At 22.8% G+C, this 17,030-nt stretch overlaps 2 protein-coding genes across 16 annotated transcripts; one reads left to right on the top strand and one right to left on the bottom strand.

Annotated features, from left to right (window-relative positions):
- The first annotated feature begins 39 nt into the window (after nt 1-39).
- Nucleotides 40-4,530, top strand: LOC100872135 (inositol monophosphatase 1). Of its 4 annotated transcripts, none has more exons than XM_086902959.1 (7): nt 45-289; nt 1,247-1,380; nt 2,345-2,423; nt 2,929-3,188; nt 3,363-3,468; nt 3,557-3,708; nt 3,920-4,530. In XM_086902959.1, coding segments are annotated over exons 2-7 (705 nt in total). In that variant the 5' UTR covers nt 45-289; nt 1,247-1,379; the 3' UTR covers nt 4,027-4,530. The 4 variants fall into 4 exon arrangements, with proteins under 4 accessions (XP_003695298.1, XP_086759085.1, XP_086759084.1 ...); XM_086902960.1 differs by lacking the exon at nt 45-289 and adding an exon at nt 522-1,094; XM_003695250.4 differs by lacking the exon at nt 2,345-2,423 and having other exon boundaries at nt 40-289.
- Nucleotides 4,255-12,515, bottom strand: Prp4k (Pre-mRNA processing factor 4 kinase). 12 transcript variants are annotated; one of them, XR_004225222.2, is made up of 16 exons: nt 11,938-12,515; nt 11,253-11,423; nt 10,925-11,171; nt 10,372-10,853; nt 9,554-10,313; nt 9,127-9,474; nt 8,962-9,047; nt 8,727-8,873; nt 8,503-8,656; nt 8,167-8,419; nt 7,519-7,757; nt 7,148-7,388; nt 6,753-6,879; nt 6,500-6,655; nt 5,395-5,471; nt 4,255-4,926 (listed from the first exon to the last, which is right to left on the bottom strand). XR_004225222.2 is itself a non-coding variant. In XM_012488807.2 (13 exons), exons 1-12 carry the CDS (start codon nt 11,940-11,942, stop codon nt 7,188-7,190), a joined length of 3,093 nt encoding a protein of 1,030 aa, XP_012344261.1. In that variant the 5' UTR covers nt 11,943-12,515; the 3' UTR covers nt 5,279-5,471. The 12 variants fall into 12 exon arrangements, 3 of the variants coding, with proteins under 3 accessions (XP_012344261.1, XP_086759082.1, XP_003695295.1); XR_004225223.2 differs by having other exon boundaries at nt 7,188-7,388; XR_004225224.2 differs by having other exon boundaries at nt 6,503-6,655; nt 7,188-7,388.
- Nucleotides 12,516-17,030: the final 4,515 nt, after the last annotated feature.

Below are 17,030 nucleotides of genomic sequence, written 5' to 3'. Positions count from 1 at the left end.
TATATTATAAATAAATATTTCTACAAAGTCTAAGGCGCCACTGTCGCTTTTATTTATGATTCCATAACGGAAAAATAGTTTTTAGAAGTTGACAAGATGTTAAGGTTACGTCAGTTACAGTTAGACTCTAACCATTGTCACTGTGTATATGACGATATCGCTTGCGCCGGTTGAAGTGTAAATTTGTGCTTTTTTTTTTGATTATATATTTCAAATATTTTGATAAATCATGTCAAATACTGACAAATATTACACAGCCGTTCTTCGATTAGTATTAGAAGCTGGCTCAGTAAGTAATCTTTTTTTTGATGAAATTAAAAAAATATTAGAGCAATTTATATTTTAATTTTGAATTATTCTTGATGTTAACAAGATTTTATCGATTTTTATATTTCAATTAAATTTTTATTCAATAAATATATTGTCTGTTTTATGTAGCATTTAAGAATGCAAAATGTATGATTTTAAATAAATTTTAATAATTTTAAAATTACTTCATATTTAATGTAATGTTAATTATCATGTGAAACTAATCAATGTATTGTTTCAGTTTATTTTTTTAATGTAAACGAATATTTTACATGCAATATCACATATATATATTTTTTTTTTAATACCTAGAAGTGATATAATAGATAATATCATTAATTTTATAGATATAAGTATATTTGTTTTTAAAGAGATTTATCGAACTGATAAAACTTTTATTATACGCTACGTACAATGATAATTCAATACGATTTCTATACATAACCTATAATTTTTAATAATTTGTTTTCATAGATCATAATTCAAAAAAATTAATTTATACAGTGTAAAAATTTGAATATTAAAATAATTTCTAAATATAATATTATATGTAAAATATATTATTAAGAATTGAATAATTTAATTAACTATTGAATAATAATTGATGAAACATTGATAAATCAAATTTTCTAAAAATTTTTTTCTTGATTATTTAATGAGGTTTTTTTAAATATCTAACACTTTTGCAATAAAAATGTTTCTTATAAAAATGAATGAATTAAATGGATTTATTATAATTATTATATTTATGTATAATTTTTTCAAATACATAACAAATATATCACGTATGTATATCGATATAATAATTAATATAATCAATATAATTATCTTAATAAATACTTTTATAACAATTGTTATTTATTTAATATTTTGTTGTTAACATTACTTAAACTTGATGCGAAAAATTGTAATTATATTTTAATTGTGACTCTTATAGATTGTGAGAGAAAAAATTAATCAACCTAAGGATGCAATGACAAAATCCTGTGAAGTCGATCTTGTTACCGAATGGGATCAAAATGTTGAAAAATTATTAATAGAAGGAATATCTTCTAAATTTCCAGATCATAAGTACGGTTTATAATATTTAATCATTTAATTATTTCATCTTTTATTCCATTTTTTGCAAAAAAAATTAAATAAGTAAATATTATTTACATATAGTACGTATGTGTGTTATATATTTTTTAAACTATTCGAATTAAGTTTGAAAAATGTTTACGATATAAATTATACAAATTATAATATAAATATTAATATTTTTTAAATTTTTAAATTTAATTATTTAATCATTTAATATTTTACATTATAATATTGCATAATAATACATTTATTTTTAAAATTAATGTGTTAAATTTAATTTGAGATTAATATCTAAATTTTTTTTATGAAAATTATGTACAATTATATATTGTATTATATTGTATATATGTATTATATTGTGTATATTATACAATAGTATTATATTACAATAGTGTATATATATATATATATCAGTTATAATGACCATCTGATAATTATCTCAAAAAAATATATAATAAAAAAAAATCTAATGGAAAAAAATTAATTATAAGAAATTGAAATTCAAAAGAAGAATATAAGATTGATATGAGAAATGCAAACTTAAGAATAAAATTTAAAAAAAATTATATATTTTAATTATCGAAAAAAATATATATATATATAAAATATATAAATATATATGCAAGTTTAATTATAAGTGAATATTCAAAGGAGTTATAAAAAAAGCAACTTGTATAAAAAAATGCATTTCTATTTCTATTATTTTCTTCTAATTCTCAAGTTATCTAGAATTGCTTGTTTTTCATTTAAGCTGGTTAATCAAGTTTTTATATTAATTCATTTCTTGCTTTATTTTAATCATTTTTATAATTAGAAAGTATTTTGTTACATACAATTTCATAATTTATAGATTAACTATACTTACTATATATATATATTTATATAGGATTTTATTGCTTATTTATTTTATCATTTACAATTTTGTAATAAAACTGTAATTATTTGATTACAGTGACAGACTATGTATTTTTAACTAAAAAAAAGAGAAAAAAGAAAAAGAAAGAAAGGAATATCCATAAACAACATCACAAGTAATCAATATCAAATTTTCGATTAATTTTTTTTATTTCGAATTTATTTTGCATTGAATTAAAGAAAATAATAAATTCAAAAGATTTCTATTTGACCTTGTCTAGTGAATCATTCAATGTGCTATATTCTTTTTAAGCTGGTTAATATGTTTGGATCATATCGTCAGTCACGAAAAGTCTTCTTAGATATACAATGAAACTTTTCATTCTAAATAAAATAGTTTCTTTGATTTTTTAAAATAAGAATACACAATTTTATTCAAAATGAGTTATTTCTAATTTAAAAAATTAGAAAGAAAACAAAAAAAATATTTGTATTTAATTTTATATAAAAATTAAAAATTGTAAATTATAAATGTTCTTATAAATTCTTTAAAAAATCAAAGAAATATTACAAATTTTATAATTAATAATATTACTTACAAAAAAATTCAATGATAATGAAAATATCGATTATTACTATAAATATCGTAAAATATAATAGAAAGGAAATATATATTTACAGATTTATTGGCGAAGAAGCTAGTTCACTTGGTAGTAAAATAGAACTTACAGAAGCACCGACATGGATCATTGATCCAATCGATGGCACGATGAATTTCGTGCACGGTTTGCCCCATACTTGTATATCAATCGCATTGCTTATTAATAAAATTATTGAAATTGGTATAGTTTATAATCCAATTTTGGATCAACTTTTTACTGCTCGTAAGGGTCAAGGTGCATTCTTAAATGGACGTCCTCTTCATGTTTCTGGACAGAAAGGTATAAAAAATTCATAATCTTGCATTATAAATATTTAGAAATCATTTGTAATCTTATGTCTTAAGAAAAATGAATTAAAAATATGTTTGATTATTTTAAATATTTTAATTTATATTTATTCTGTTATAAAAATATATTTTTAAAATTATTATTGAACTAAATATTTTTTCGTAGAATTACGTAAAGCTCTTATAATGATGGAAATGGGTACAAGTAGAGATCCAGAGAAAATGAAAATTGTATTGGAAAATGCGAATATTCTTGCTCCACACGTTCATGGGTAAGATACACTTTTAGTTATAATTTTTTTTTTTTTTTTTAATTTAAATTTATAATTTTGTTTTTAATGTTATATTACTTTATATTAGAATACGAGCTCTGGGATCTGCGGCTTTAAACATGTGTATGGTTGCTTTGGGTGGAGCGGATATTTCTTTCGAATTTGGTATTCATGCATGGGATGTTGCAGCTGGTGATATCATTGTAAGAGAAGCTGGTGGAGTATGCATAGATCCAGCAGGTAATATTTTTAATATTTATAAATGAATAATTTATATTTTTTAAAATTATTTCAAAATATTTTTTTTTTTGAAATTAGAATATTCATTAAGGAAATCTTCGTTTATTTTTAATATTAAATATTATTTAATTCAAATAATATATTAAAACTTATAGTTATTGAAATTCTTATAATTTTGTTTTTTTTCTCTATATGTGTATTTTATTTTTAGGTGGACCGTTTGATGTCATGAGCAGAAGAGTTTTATGTGCGTCAACAATGGAATTAGCACAAAAATTAGCTAAAGTATTAGTTCAGTATTATCCCGAACGAGATTAAAAATTATCAAATACGTATATAGAAAATTATAAAAAGATATCTTCAGAAAGAGGCCTTGTTAAATGCATGAATTTCATACATGTTGATGTATATAAAAATCTATATTTCTTTTTTTTTTAATAAGATTTAATTTCGATAATAATATCAATCAATATCGATCAATAATAAATCCTGATGTTCTTATTTTTGAGAACATTAAAGGTTTATAAATCAAAATGAATACAAATATTCGAGAAATTATATTTATTAAGTTATTTACATGAAAATTTTAAATAAAATTCACAATGTATAGAAAATACTTTTAAATTTATATTATAAAGATAGATTTATATTTATATTATAATACACATTCATGTGTGACAAGTAATAACGATATTATATAATCAGAGAATTTATACATATATATATAAATTCTTCGATACATATATATGTATATATATATATATATATGTAATATGATTTTTATTAAAATATAATGTGAAATAAATTTAACTGACATAAAAATATGTGATTTATTCCATATTATTTTATATACTTTATAAGTAATTTATTTGTTGCATTGAAATTATATTTCCTTTTTAATAATTTGGAAGCTGAAAACCGTAAATATTGTTATTATGCTTATTTAATATTATCTATATTTTAGATGATAATTTTCAAAAATTTACTCATTTTTTATGCACGTATAAATACTTTACCTTTAAATACTTACAGTTTCACTGAAATTTCAATGAAATTTCATGACAAACCTTCCTGTTGATATAAATCTATATTACATATTTGGCGATCCTTTCTGCGATAGGCATCATTTTAATACAGTTGTCAAGCTGCGTGCGGTCGAGAGAATCTCGCCCCGTTTTCCTTCATCTCTTCCATTGCCTCCCCTCCACACAGGGAGGGCTACAAGTGAAACATTACCAAATAGCCAATTAGAAAACTATGAATTAGTTTAAGTTTTTTGTGTATTCATTTTATTTCTGTATTGAAATATATCCATAACATCTAGTTTCCCCTTTTTATTATTTGAATTTAGCAATATCTTTTTTCAATGCCTCTTATTATCAGAAAAAATTAAAATATTTTATTTAATTTTTTAATATTTTAATCTAACTTATCATTCATCATTATTAAAAATATAATTTTGTAGTTATATATTAAAATATCGATTTAATAATTTATATTATATCATTTAAATATAATAAAATATAGTAAAATAAAATTGATTTTTATAAATAGTATAAGGCATAAAAGATAATTAGAACAAATTGATTTTATTTTACGATACAATTATGCACGTTTTGATTTGTAATATTGCTTAATAATTAACAGATATACTAAATATCCCATAAGGCAGTCCCCCATGAATACCTTGCAACGGGATCAGCGTTAAAAGCCCATGAAAGGTCCACCCTCACTTATTGATGCTTTGAATCGAAGACTCATATCTGAAACATAAGCAATCTCGTACAATATTGTCATGTAAAAATTACACATTCCATGAACCATTCAAACAGCATTGACGTTCTGTCGTAAATTATAAATAAATAATGCAATATAAAATGAAGGATAAAAATAAAAATTTACAAAGCTAACGATAAAATCGCAAACTATATAAATCTGTTGAAATAAATATGTTTTATATTTATGTGTTAATATTAAGCATTAAACAATTTTCATTCTATGTAATGCAATTCAATATTTCTATTTTTTTTTAGTGCAATTTTTTTTATATGTATGTATGTGTATGTATATATATATATATATATATATATATATATATATATATATATATATTATTATTATTATTATTATTATTATTATTATTATTATTATTATTATTATTATTATTATTTTATATTTTTTTACATCAATGTTTCAATAAATGCAAACTGTCAGATTTGAAAATAATTATTTGTGATACTAACAATTGATGATGAAGTGTTAACAATATATTTTTTATCATTTCCTGAAATAACAATTTGTCTACCTATCGTTTCATTTCATATCGTTTATCTCATACGAGATAAAAAAGTAATGATTACAATTGATATTTTTTTTTTCTATATGTTATTTTATAATATATTGTTGATACGTGCATATTTTTTGCATGAAAATAGCACGCGATTAAGATTGAAAATATAAAATACAGGGCTTGTTTCTCATTCTGATAAGCATGCGTCGTTTTATTTCAACAACCTAATTACTATACAATTTGTTTTTTCTTTTTCAATACAAGTTTCCTTGTTATTAAACTTTGATGCCGATTTGCACAATGGCACAGAAGAATAAAATGTTCGTGATTTATACGATCAAATTCGTAGAGGTTTTACAATTTCGCAAACACGGGATTCTTCTTCGCGAATTAACGCATTATCATTTATTTGTAATATAATAATTTATTATGAATTGTTATTTGTAAAGAAAATCGCGCTTTAAAATTCGAAAAATTGATGAAAAGAAAAATATTATGTACCACCATTATGCTAAGTATCGATGGCCAGTTCATGCTGAAAGAGGCGGTCACTTTTCCCAGTTTTTCATTTTCGTCCACGGAAGAATATTGTATACCGCATATATTCATCAAGCCTCTTCCTCTAGTATTCATCGTGTTGGATTTATTACTTTATAACTGCTGTGCACAAAGAAAGAAAAGAAATAAACCAAATCGTGGTTTTCATTTCAAACAAATTTACACGAAAAAATCATTACGCTCTCTGATACAGTACACTGTAGAATACAAACATGTTGTTTTTACAATCGTCGATAAATGCATCAATGGCGAACTCCAATATTTTATGCATCATTTTTATGTAGTGGTTTTTAATTAATATAAAGATATTGCACTCTATTGACCTGCAATAGTTATCATTAATTAAATAATACAGTTCAGATTGATAGAGTACAATATGTGATTCAAATAATTTTTCGTTCCTCCCATTATATGTTTTCCTGTTTTATTCAGATGGAGTAAGTGAAATGTAAAATTTTGCACCGCCTCTTTCTGCTGAAACGGATATAGGACATTCGATATAAATAGACACCGCATTATGTTAGTAATGCTTTTATGATATACAACGAATCGTTAGCGGTGTCGTTTCAAACATTCTTTTTGCAAAATTACGTCAAATTCTCCGATGTGGATGGACCCCGGACAGGGTTACCTAAATTTTTTCTTGTATAAATGGATGTGCCAGGGCATGATTCACAGTGATTCTTTTTCCTGCATCCAACATCAATGTTCGTTCCAAAAGATCCTTAAGCTGTCCAACTTTCCGACTTTGTTCTGGTGGCAAAGAATTTCCACCTAATTCTGCGCTTAGATCACGAGTAGCAGATAAAGTAGACATAACTACAACTTTTTCCTAAAAATTTATTATATATTAACAGTATTATCATTTATATATTTTTTTTATTAATATACATCTTATTATTAAATCACTTACCGCACAGCAAAACATCAAGATTGGAAAGAACAGTAGAAAGACGACTTACCCGCTCGGTGACTTTATCAACTTCATGATATAGGAAATTGCAGTTAGAGTCAAAATGTAGATCCTTGAATGAGCCTTTCCTAATCAGTTTATTAGGCATTTTGCCTTTCAAGTCCATGAAGAATTTCAACATTTGGTTGTTTGTTTTGCCCGAGAACATTATTTTTCCCGTATATAATTCATATATGGTACATCCCACAGACCACATATCAATGCCGAAATCATATGGTATACCAAGAACTAGAAAATGTCAATGTTAATTATATGACACATAATAATTGTTATTAAATCTTTATGGAGATCTCTCCAATATAGGTTTGATCAATTTGAGCTGCCACACAGAAACATTATTAAAGTTTCAAAAAATAATGTAATAATAATTAACATAATGTATTCATACGAAATTTTGACCATTAGTATACGATTCTAGATGTATGGTATTTTCAAATTGTTTATATCATATTTTAAAGAACATGATTAAAAACTGGTTTAATAAATAAGCTAATAAATAAAAATCAATTTGTTGAATTATAATATGAATTTTAAATTTAGAAAAATTAATTAAAATATAAAATTATAAATAAGAGATTAATAAAATACATAAATATATAAATTATTACCAAAAAAAAAAAAAATATCAATTACTTACTAATTTCAGGTGCTCGATAAAATCTTGATACCAAATATGGTGTTATCTCATTCTCATGAGCATGAGATGCTGACCCAAAATCGCATAATTTCAGTACTAGCTTGCTTTCACTGACTAGAATATTATCTGGTTTGATGTCAGCATGCAAAATATTTGCACGTTTTAATAATTTGAGTGCAAGGAAAAGTTGCTGCGTATATGATCTTACCGCTTTAACATGTAAACCAACGTCTTTTCCATATTTTTTTAAAACCTCGATAAATTTGTTTATGTAATGAATGATAATATATAATAAATCAATATGTAACATAATAAACAATATATGTATATATTTACCTCTCTTAAATTCATGGCTAAAGGTTCAAAAACCATACATAAATGATTCTTATGAAAGAAATGTCTAAATAATCTTAAACAATGAAATCTATCTTCAGGATCGGCATCATTAAGTTTTCGAAGAATTTCTAATTCTTTAAGGCCAGTTTTGTGCCTAAAAGAAAAAAAAACTATGAATATATTAAAGATTTTTAATATTGTAAAAAATATGATAATTTATTTACATTATTTCATTGTTTCTTATTATTTTTACAGCAACATCTAAATTGCCTCTAGCAGTATCTCTAGCTCTTACAACATTACTAAATACACCTTGACCAGTATATCCATAAACAACATATCGAGAATCTAATGTTTCTCCCACACGTACTCTAAAATTAAGAAATAATATTTTAAATTTTCAAAAATATAAATATAAAAATGTATTAAAAATTATGAAATATATATTACAAAAATTACCGGTAGTATCCTTCTGCATCATCCCAATTATCTGTTAAACTTGGATTATCTGGTCCACCTTGTCGTTTTCCTTCAACTGTAGGACTCTGTAAATATTAATGTTTAATATGTTTATCATATATGAAGAAATAAATGAAAAAAAGAAAAAAGAAATTATAAACGTACATTAAAATCACCGATATTATCTGCTTCAGCAAACATGTCCCATTCATTCGATTTTTTCGAATTTTGTTTTTCTTCTTGTTTAATTTTTTCTGTTGGTTTTATATCTTCGTTTTTATCAATTTCTTCTGGTAGAACATCTTCAAATCTAGATTTTCTTTTCTTAATTTGTGGTGATTTTGGTTTCTCGGGCAATGGTGGAGTATGACTTTCTGAAGTAGATTCGTTATTATTAGACGGAACTTCTATTGATTTCTGTGATACATTTGATTGACTTTCAGAAGGTGGAGTTGCAGGAACAATATTAATGTCAGCGGACATATTTGAATCTTCGTTTGGACCACCTAACCTCTGAATAAAAATAAAAATTTATTTTTATTAGTTTGAAATATTAAATAAAAATAATTAATTAATCACAAAGTCAATATACCTTTAGAAGTTCCTCTCTTTGTTTCCTCCTACGTTCAATAATAACTTCTTCATCTTCCTCTTCTTCAATATCAATATCTTTGATATCCTCTTCACTCGATGTTTCTGAATGTTCTACTTTGAGTCCTTCTGATAAAGAATCTTTAAATTTATCATTACGTTCTCTTTTACTAGTTTTTTCTTTATCTCTATCATGATCTCTATCTCTATGCTTATCTCTATCTCTTCTATTTCGAGAAAGTGATCTAGATCGTTTGTACCGATCATTTCGATCTCTATCCAATCTACTCCTAATAGGACTGCGGGATCTTCTTGTACTTCTTGAACGTTCCCTAATTCTGTCATGATTTCGACTGTCTCGTCGATCTCGTATGTCATTATGATCACGACTATTTCTACTATCTCTAATTCGATCGCGATCAGTATAATGCTCTTTGCTGTCTCTTTTATCACGACTATGTCGATCTCTGCTGGCAGGTCTATCTCGACTACGACGATCGCGACTAGTTGGTCGATCTTTACTGGTATGACGATCTCGACTAGTATGTCTATCTCGACTAATATGTCGGTCTCGACTAATGTGACGATCTCGACTAATATGTCTATCACGACTTAGATGTCGATCTCGACTATTTTGTCGTTCTCGATTTTCTAATCTATCGCGACTCTCGCGTCGAGATTTATCAGTTTTATCTAATGATTTGCATTCATTACGGGATCTGGAATTATGATGATCTGAATCTCGTCTTCGTTCTTCTTCTCTACAATTGAAAGTTTGAAATTCTGTATTAAAATTTAGATATTTTATATTTAACTTACCTTTTATCTTGTTCTTTTTTACGTGATTCATCTTTTTTAATAGAATCTCTACGTTTATCATCTTCTAATCGCCTTTTACTATCTTCCTTTCGAGAATCTTCTCTGTGTCTATCATTTGGTTTCCGTATTTGTCTATCATCCTTTCTACTATCATCTCTCCTAGTTTCCTCTTTAGTACGAATTTTTTCCTCTTTTCTCCTTTCTAATTCTCTACGTTTATCTTTATGCTCTTCTCGATTCTTACGATCCCTAGTCATATCTACTACTACACGTCTTTCGGGTTTTGCTATTTTTTTGCGTTCTCTACTACCAGATTTACTCCTAGCTCGTTTTTTGGGAGGTATGTTATCATTTTCACTATCATCCTCTACAAGTATAACATCAGGTGTTTCAGTGGTTTTTATTTCATCTTGATCTGGTTCTTTATCTTCTTTTTCAGATTCATCTGAAAGGTATTGAACTAAACATGCTTGTAACCTCTCCTGTAAAAATATGAAGACATAAACATTCATATTTATTTTTTATATAAATTTTATTGAACATAAAATTTTACCTTTTGTTTCATTAATTCTTCAAGATCAATATCATCTTCAATAATCGTACAATCTACCTCATCTGAATCTAAATCTACTAATTTCTCATCTTCACTTTCTTCAGTAGAAACCACCTCTAATAAAGAATTCTTTACTTTGCCATTTATACCTAAATCTTTTTGAATTATACGCGATGTTTTATCATTCATTGATCCATTTTCAGTTTCCCTTTCTTTTTTAGGTCGTTTATGTTTCTTATGTCTTTTTCTAAAATGAATTTAATGATATTTGTTAAGAAAATAATTTGTAAATAATATAGCAATTTCAAAAATTATAGATTATACATACTTTTCTTGACGTTCTATTCTGCCATCTTCTCTTTCAATTAATTTATCTTTCTTATGTTTATGGTGTTTATGTTTTCTTTTCTTTTTCTTTCTTTGGTCAACTAACATATCGGATTCAGAATCTATAGTAACCATGTCTCTTTTAGACTCTATACATTCTAAATCTGATGTGCTAAAATGTATTTAAATAATTAATTATTGTATAATAACCAATTAATATATATAAATATTAATTTATAAATTAAGATATTACAAATAAACATAAAATTATATTTCTTATATTAGAAATTTAAATATATATATAACTTCAATATGAGAAATCATTAATTTTAAAAATATTTTAATATTATTACAATACAATAATTATATTATTTTGAATGAAATTAAATGAAATATCAAAGTTACGAGGAAAAAATAGGTTAATTTTTTTCAATAAAATTGATTTAAAAATTATATCGTAAAAAAATTTATTGCTAATAAATATTAAATAAATAAATTAATTCAATTATTTTGATATAAACAATATCAAAAAAAAATATATTAAAAATATAATAAACTTATTTCGAAAATAAACAGATTAAATAGGTATATGCTATGTAAACAGACTATTTTTTTCATACATCATTTTAAATATTAAAAATAATTTTTCAATTTTATAGAAAGATGCAATGGAATTTCTGACTTACCCCATAATTATGGTTTATAAATTGTTGGTAAGAAAAAATTATAGAATCACTGCACAAAATAATTACACACATACATGAACTCATCAATGGGCCGCCATCTTATACATTCGATCATGTTATTTCGAGATATCTCGATCAAATGTTAAACGACAGACAGGATAAACGTAACATTACGGACAAAGTACAAAATAGATTTATGAGGTTAAGGATAGAAAGTTAGAATTATAATATGAATGAATTTTTTTCATTTCAACGGATGAAATATAAAATGGACATAATATATAATGTATTTTTTTATCCATGTTCTAGATATAGACTAAATATAAAAATAAATCAATTACATGTATATATATTTGTAGTCTACATCTCATTATCATTATCACTCGCATCGTTACCAACAGAATCTAATTATGCCGGAATTTTGGTGGAAATTAAAATATGAATCTAACATACACTTTAAAACAGTAAGAATTTCAATTGTCAAAGATCTAAGAAGATTAATTGTCTAAAATTATTTAACAGAATAGAAGTGAAGAAGAAGAGAAAACCATGTTAATAAAATTTCTTAAATTTTCTTAATAATAATTATTGTTGATTATTTAATATTAATTATTATATAAATAAAAATAATAATTATATATTATTATATAAATAAAAATAATAATAAATATTAAGTAATCAACAATATTATTAAAAAAAATTCAAAGAATTTCATTAACATGGATTTCTCTTCTTTGCTATTCTGTCTTATAAAAAAAATTATAAGGAAGATTATTCAATCCAAAAATTCAAAAAATTATGAAACTTCGTGTAAAATAAAGAAAATCATCTTTAATATTACATAATATTATATAATAAAAAATAAACTTATTTTTTTTAATGCAAACATTTCGGTTTTATAATGAAATGATCTTTTGAAAAAAATTTAGAATTTTCTTTTTCGTGAAATAGATATTTCAATATGGATAAAAGATATCTAAAAAAAATTTAAACAAATGTTGTATTGTTTTATTATGTTTATTAAACTACATACAAGTTTTCTTTACGTGTGTCATCATTTAATTTGTTAAATCAGATTCATATTTATAATTTATATTTAGAATAAAACTCTGTTGATAACAATGCGAGTGACATAAAAATGATATTGAAACTTCTGAATTTGAGCCATAAAAATACAATGCAGCATTGATACAATTTCGTTACTGCTTTGTTATCGAATTATTAACAACAAATTAGTTAATTACGCATAGTTGAGTCATATTTTTGGAACATTCTGTGTATAATTTCTAAAATTTTATTTTAATGTCATTTTCAATATTATTAATTCGGGATAGAATAAGATTATAATTATGGAATTATGGAACAATTATGGAATTAGTTGTTAGAAAATTAAAACTATATTTTAATATAAAATCACAAATAATAAATAAATCACAAATATAGAATAGATTATTTGTAAACGTAAACAAAAAATAAAATTTTATATTAAAATGTATTTATTTTTGTAAAGATAAATAAAGATAATAAATAAAGTTAACTGGACCCATGATATTATATGGAAAATATTATATTTTTAATTTCTTATATTTTATCTTGTAATATATATAATATATCATAATATATATATAATAGATTATCATAACATATATATAATAGATTATAATATATCATAAATCGATTGATTTTTTCGAATGTGATTATTTTATTCAGTTATATAAACGAATTGTTTTTTATCTAATTACATTTGAATGAATTTTAATTAATTTATAATTAATGAATTTAATTGTCCGATGCAATGTTTTGTAGTGAATTATTACATATGTATAATAATAATGGTAATGATACAGATATAGGAATACTAATTCCATTTATAAATATAAATATAAAAAGAAAATATAATAAAGCTTATTAATAAATAAGATTTCCAAGTTGAATTAAAAGATTTACATAAGAAGAAATTAAAATATATCAGGAAACAAAAATTTCATAACTTTATGAAAATCAAACAGTTAAAAATATATATTGTTTTTTATTATAAGAACAATTTAAGTTTAAAAATTAAAAATTAAAATTTTTTTCTATTTATTTAATTATATAAGTATAAGTTTATTTAACTATACAAGTACAAACATAAAGAAAAATTTTTCAAATATATATCAAACAATATATATATATGCATAAATTACAATATTTGAGAAAAGAAAAAATATTTTATAAAATGTATAAAATATGCTTTGGTATAACTATAAATATATCGATATTTAGTGATAGTTGAAAATTTATAATTTAATTTATAAAATGATTTTATTAACTTTTTCTTTAAGTTATATATATTATATATAGGTTAATGTGCGTACCATTAACTGGAGATTTTTCTTCGTAAAAATTTTCATTACAGTTTTATTAATAAAAAATTCTGATTAATTACGTGTACTTAATAACTTAGTCAAGTTACAGTAATAGCGTTAAATACATTCCATCGATCAAGTATGATTCAAGCAACATATATTAAAGAAGAAAATGTATTGAATGTAACAAATTTTTTTTATTGATTATATTTAATTATATTATAAATAATAAATAAACTGTAATATTTAACGTATTTTCTTCAATATAATTATTCAATATTATTTGGACTTGTTTGTGCTTGATTGGCAATATATAATCAACGCTACTATCGTGGCTCGAATAGATTGATTGATTAATGTTTTTTTATTAATAAATCATTAATAAAAAAATAAAAAAAATTTTTGCAAAAGAAAATGTTGTTTAAAATTATATTAGAAATCTTCAGTTAACAAATATTATATATTTTTGAGACATTGTAGCGATTTAAATCTTTGCAATTATAATCATATTTACATTTAACATTTATAATATAACATGAACTAAGAAGATGGCTAAATTAGTGATTAATTTTATAAATTTTATAACTATAATTGTAACTATTGTATCTCTACCGAAATTTTTTTATATCAAGATGAAAAATTTTTTTTATTAAAAAATACTTTAAAAATATTTTGTTTTCATTTAAATATTTTTTAAATTTTAAATTTAAGTTTGTAATAAAAATTGAATTTTATTGAGTTCATAATTTTGCTTATTGACTGAACTGAATTCTAAAAAAAGTTATTATCTTGATGTTTTCATGTAATATCAAGAAATGTATTATTTAAATAAATACATTCGGCAATGAATATAAATGTATTGAAATTGACTGACCGTCTTAAGTTTATGTTACGGTTAGGATATATACAAATCGACAAACATAATTAAAATCAGAAATTTTATTTTCATCTATGGCGAATGAAATAAATATTCCTTTTTTCACTATAACATTGAGATTATTAATGTATAATTATTTAATTTTTATATAAGGCAATGTTTTAGTAAAATATTGTATTTATATTTGTTTCACAACTGTATAACTCATTCTTTAAGAAAAATCAGTTTTAAAATTTGTTTTACGAATTAATATTTAAGAGATTATTTTTTTGATAATGCAAGTCTATGTATTTTGAAGTATTTTGAATTATTTCAAAATTTCTAATTAGAATTTTTGTATTAGAAAATGCATGATACATATCTAAAAGAATCAATATTTCTTTTCTTCTTAATTTTTAGATTCATGAAATTATTGGCATGATCTCCTCTTTCTAAAACCCTGTTGATTTGGAAAAATTAGTGAAGTATATTAAGATCAATAATTACTGTATTCTTGCAGTTTTTGAAGTATATTTAGATCAGTATTATTAGAGTATTGTAGTTTTTGAATATAATATCAAAAAACTTTACAAATGCAGGAAATCAAATAGATCGAGTTACTTTTGATTTTATTTATAAAATGGATAAAAAATTTGTGGAAAATTATTCATTATATACGAGTTAAATATACAATTAAAAATATCTACTAAGAATGCTTTGAATTTTATAAAAAGTATTTTAATATTTTATAATTTATACCATTTATACGTGGAATTAATTTTATTTTATTTTATTTTTTGAATCTAAATCAATGTTGTTTTAGTAATATCAAAAAAATCATTTTCATTAAAAAAATTCAAAAAAAAAAATTTGAATTAAATATTCAATTTACTGATAGGAAATTTATTGTTTGCATCTACAGAATCTTTTTAAAACATATTCTCGCTCAATTTTTAATTTTCAATTGTTGGAATTGTTTTAATTCAATTATTTTTAAAAATTATTTTTCATTTGTTTAAAATATAATTGTGACTTATATGAGAATTAATATTTTAACTTTAGCTCTTTCCTGAAATGTTCTTTTTTTCTTATTCTTAAAAATATTTTTAAGTAGGACAAAAATATCTTTTGTAATTTATTAAATTATTAAAAATTTTTTTTGAGTGATACATGGCAAAAATTTTTTGATTTTATTGCATTCAAAGTCCCACTAAAGTATTAAATTTTTAAATTAGAAATAACATAATCTTTTTTTCTGGAATAGAATAGCCAATAAAATATTTCATTAGAATTCTAAAATTATAATATGATTATGTATCTATATATCAACTAAAAGGAATTCGGTGTAGATTTATAGATACATAGAAACTTAGATTTCTTGTTGGTTTATTGTATAAGAAAAAATTATGAATTTTAATGGAGTTTTTAAATTCTAGATATGCATTAATATTAATATTTATTATGATATAGCGGAAAATAATGTCTCATTGTTTGTCCCATTGATCTTATATAAAAGTTTGAATCATTTAATTTTGTAAAATTTGTAATTTCTCAATAAACTATTTTCTTTTGTATAAATATAAAAATTTCCTTCTCTTCTTGAATAAGTTCTATCTTTTTTGAAAGTCAGAAAAAAGTTGAAAATTTCTATTAGGAAAAATATAATACATTCTATACAAACAAGGATATTAACATTATTTGAAATAGCGAGAATTTCTTTTAATTATTATAATACATTTCTTTTATTACAAAAAAGAAACCTAATGTATCTTCTGTAATTAATTTCCTATTTATGATAAAAAAAATTTTATAAACAATCGAATAGACATCAATAGCTGGATCATTTGCATTTAATAGAAGATTTATTTGCATTCTCCAATCGTTTATGT

The sequence above is a fragment of the Apis florea genome, unplaced genomic scaffold, assembly GCF_048593485.1.
Source record: "Apis florea isolate Af1SG1 unplaced genomic scaffold, ASM4859348v1 contig_2274_pilon, whole genome shotgun sequence".
Lineage (NCBI taxonomy): Eukaryota > Metazoa > Arthropoda > Insecta > Hymenoptera > Apidae > Apis > Apis florea.
The sequence above is the reverse complement of the archived record's forward strand: the minus strand, read 5'-3'. Positions and strand labels throughout refer to the sequence as shown.

Coding starts and splice junctions, on each gene's coding strand:
- LOC100872135 (XM_003695250.4), top strand. CDS start 230: ATGTCAAATACTGACAAATATTACACAGCCGTTCTTCGATTAGTATTA. Junction 3,469..3,556: donor CTTGCTCCACACGTTCATGG/GTAAGATACACT, acceptor ACTTTATATTAG/AATACGAGCTCTGGGATCTG. Junction 3,709..3,919: donor AGTATGCATAGATCCAGCAG/GTAATATTTTTA, acceptor TTTTATTTTTAG/GTGGACCGTTTGATGTCATG.
- Prp4k (XM_012488807.2), bottom strand. Junction 9,048..9,126: donor ATAATATCGGTGATTTTAAT/GTACGTTTATAA, acceptor TAATATTTACAG/AGTCCTACAGTTGAAGGAAA. Junction 7,389..7,518: donor TTGATAAAGTCACCGAGCGG/GTAAGTCGTCTT, acceptor ATAAATTTTTAG/GAAAAAGTTGTAGTTATGTC.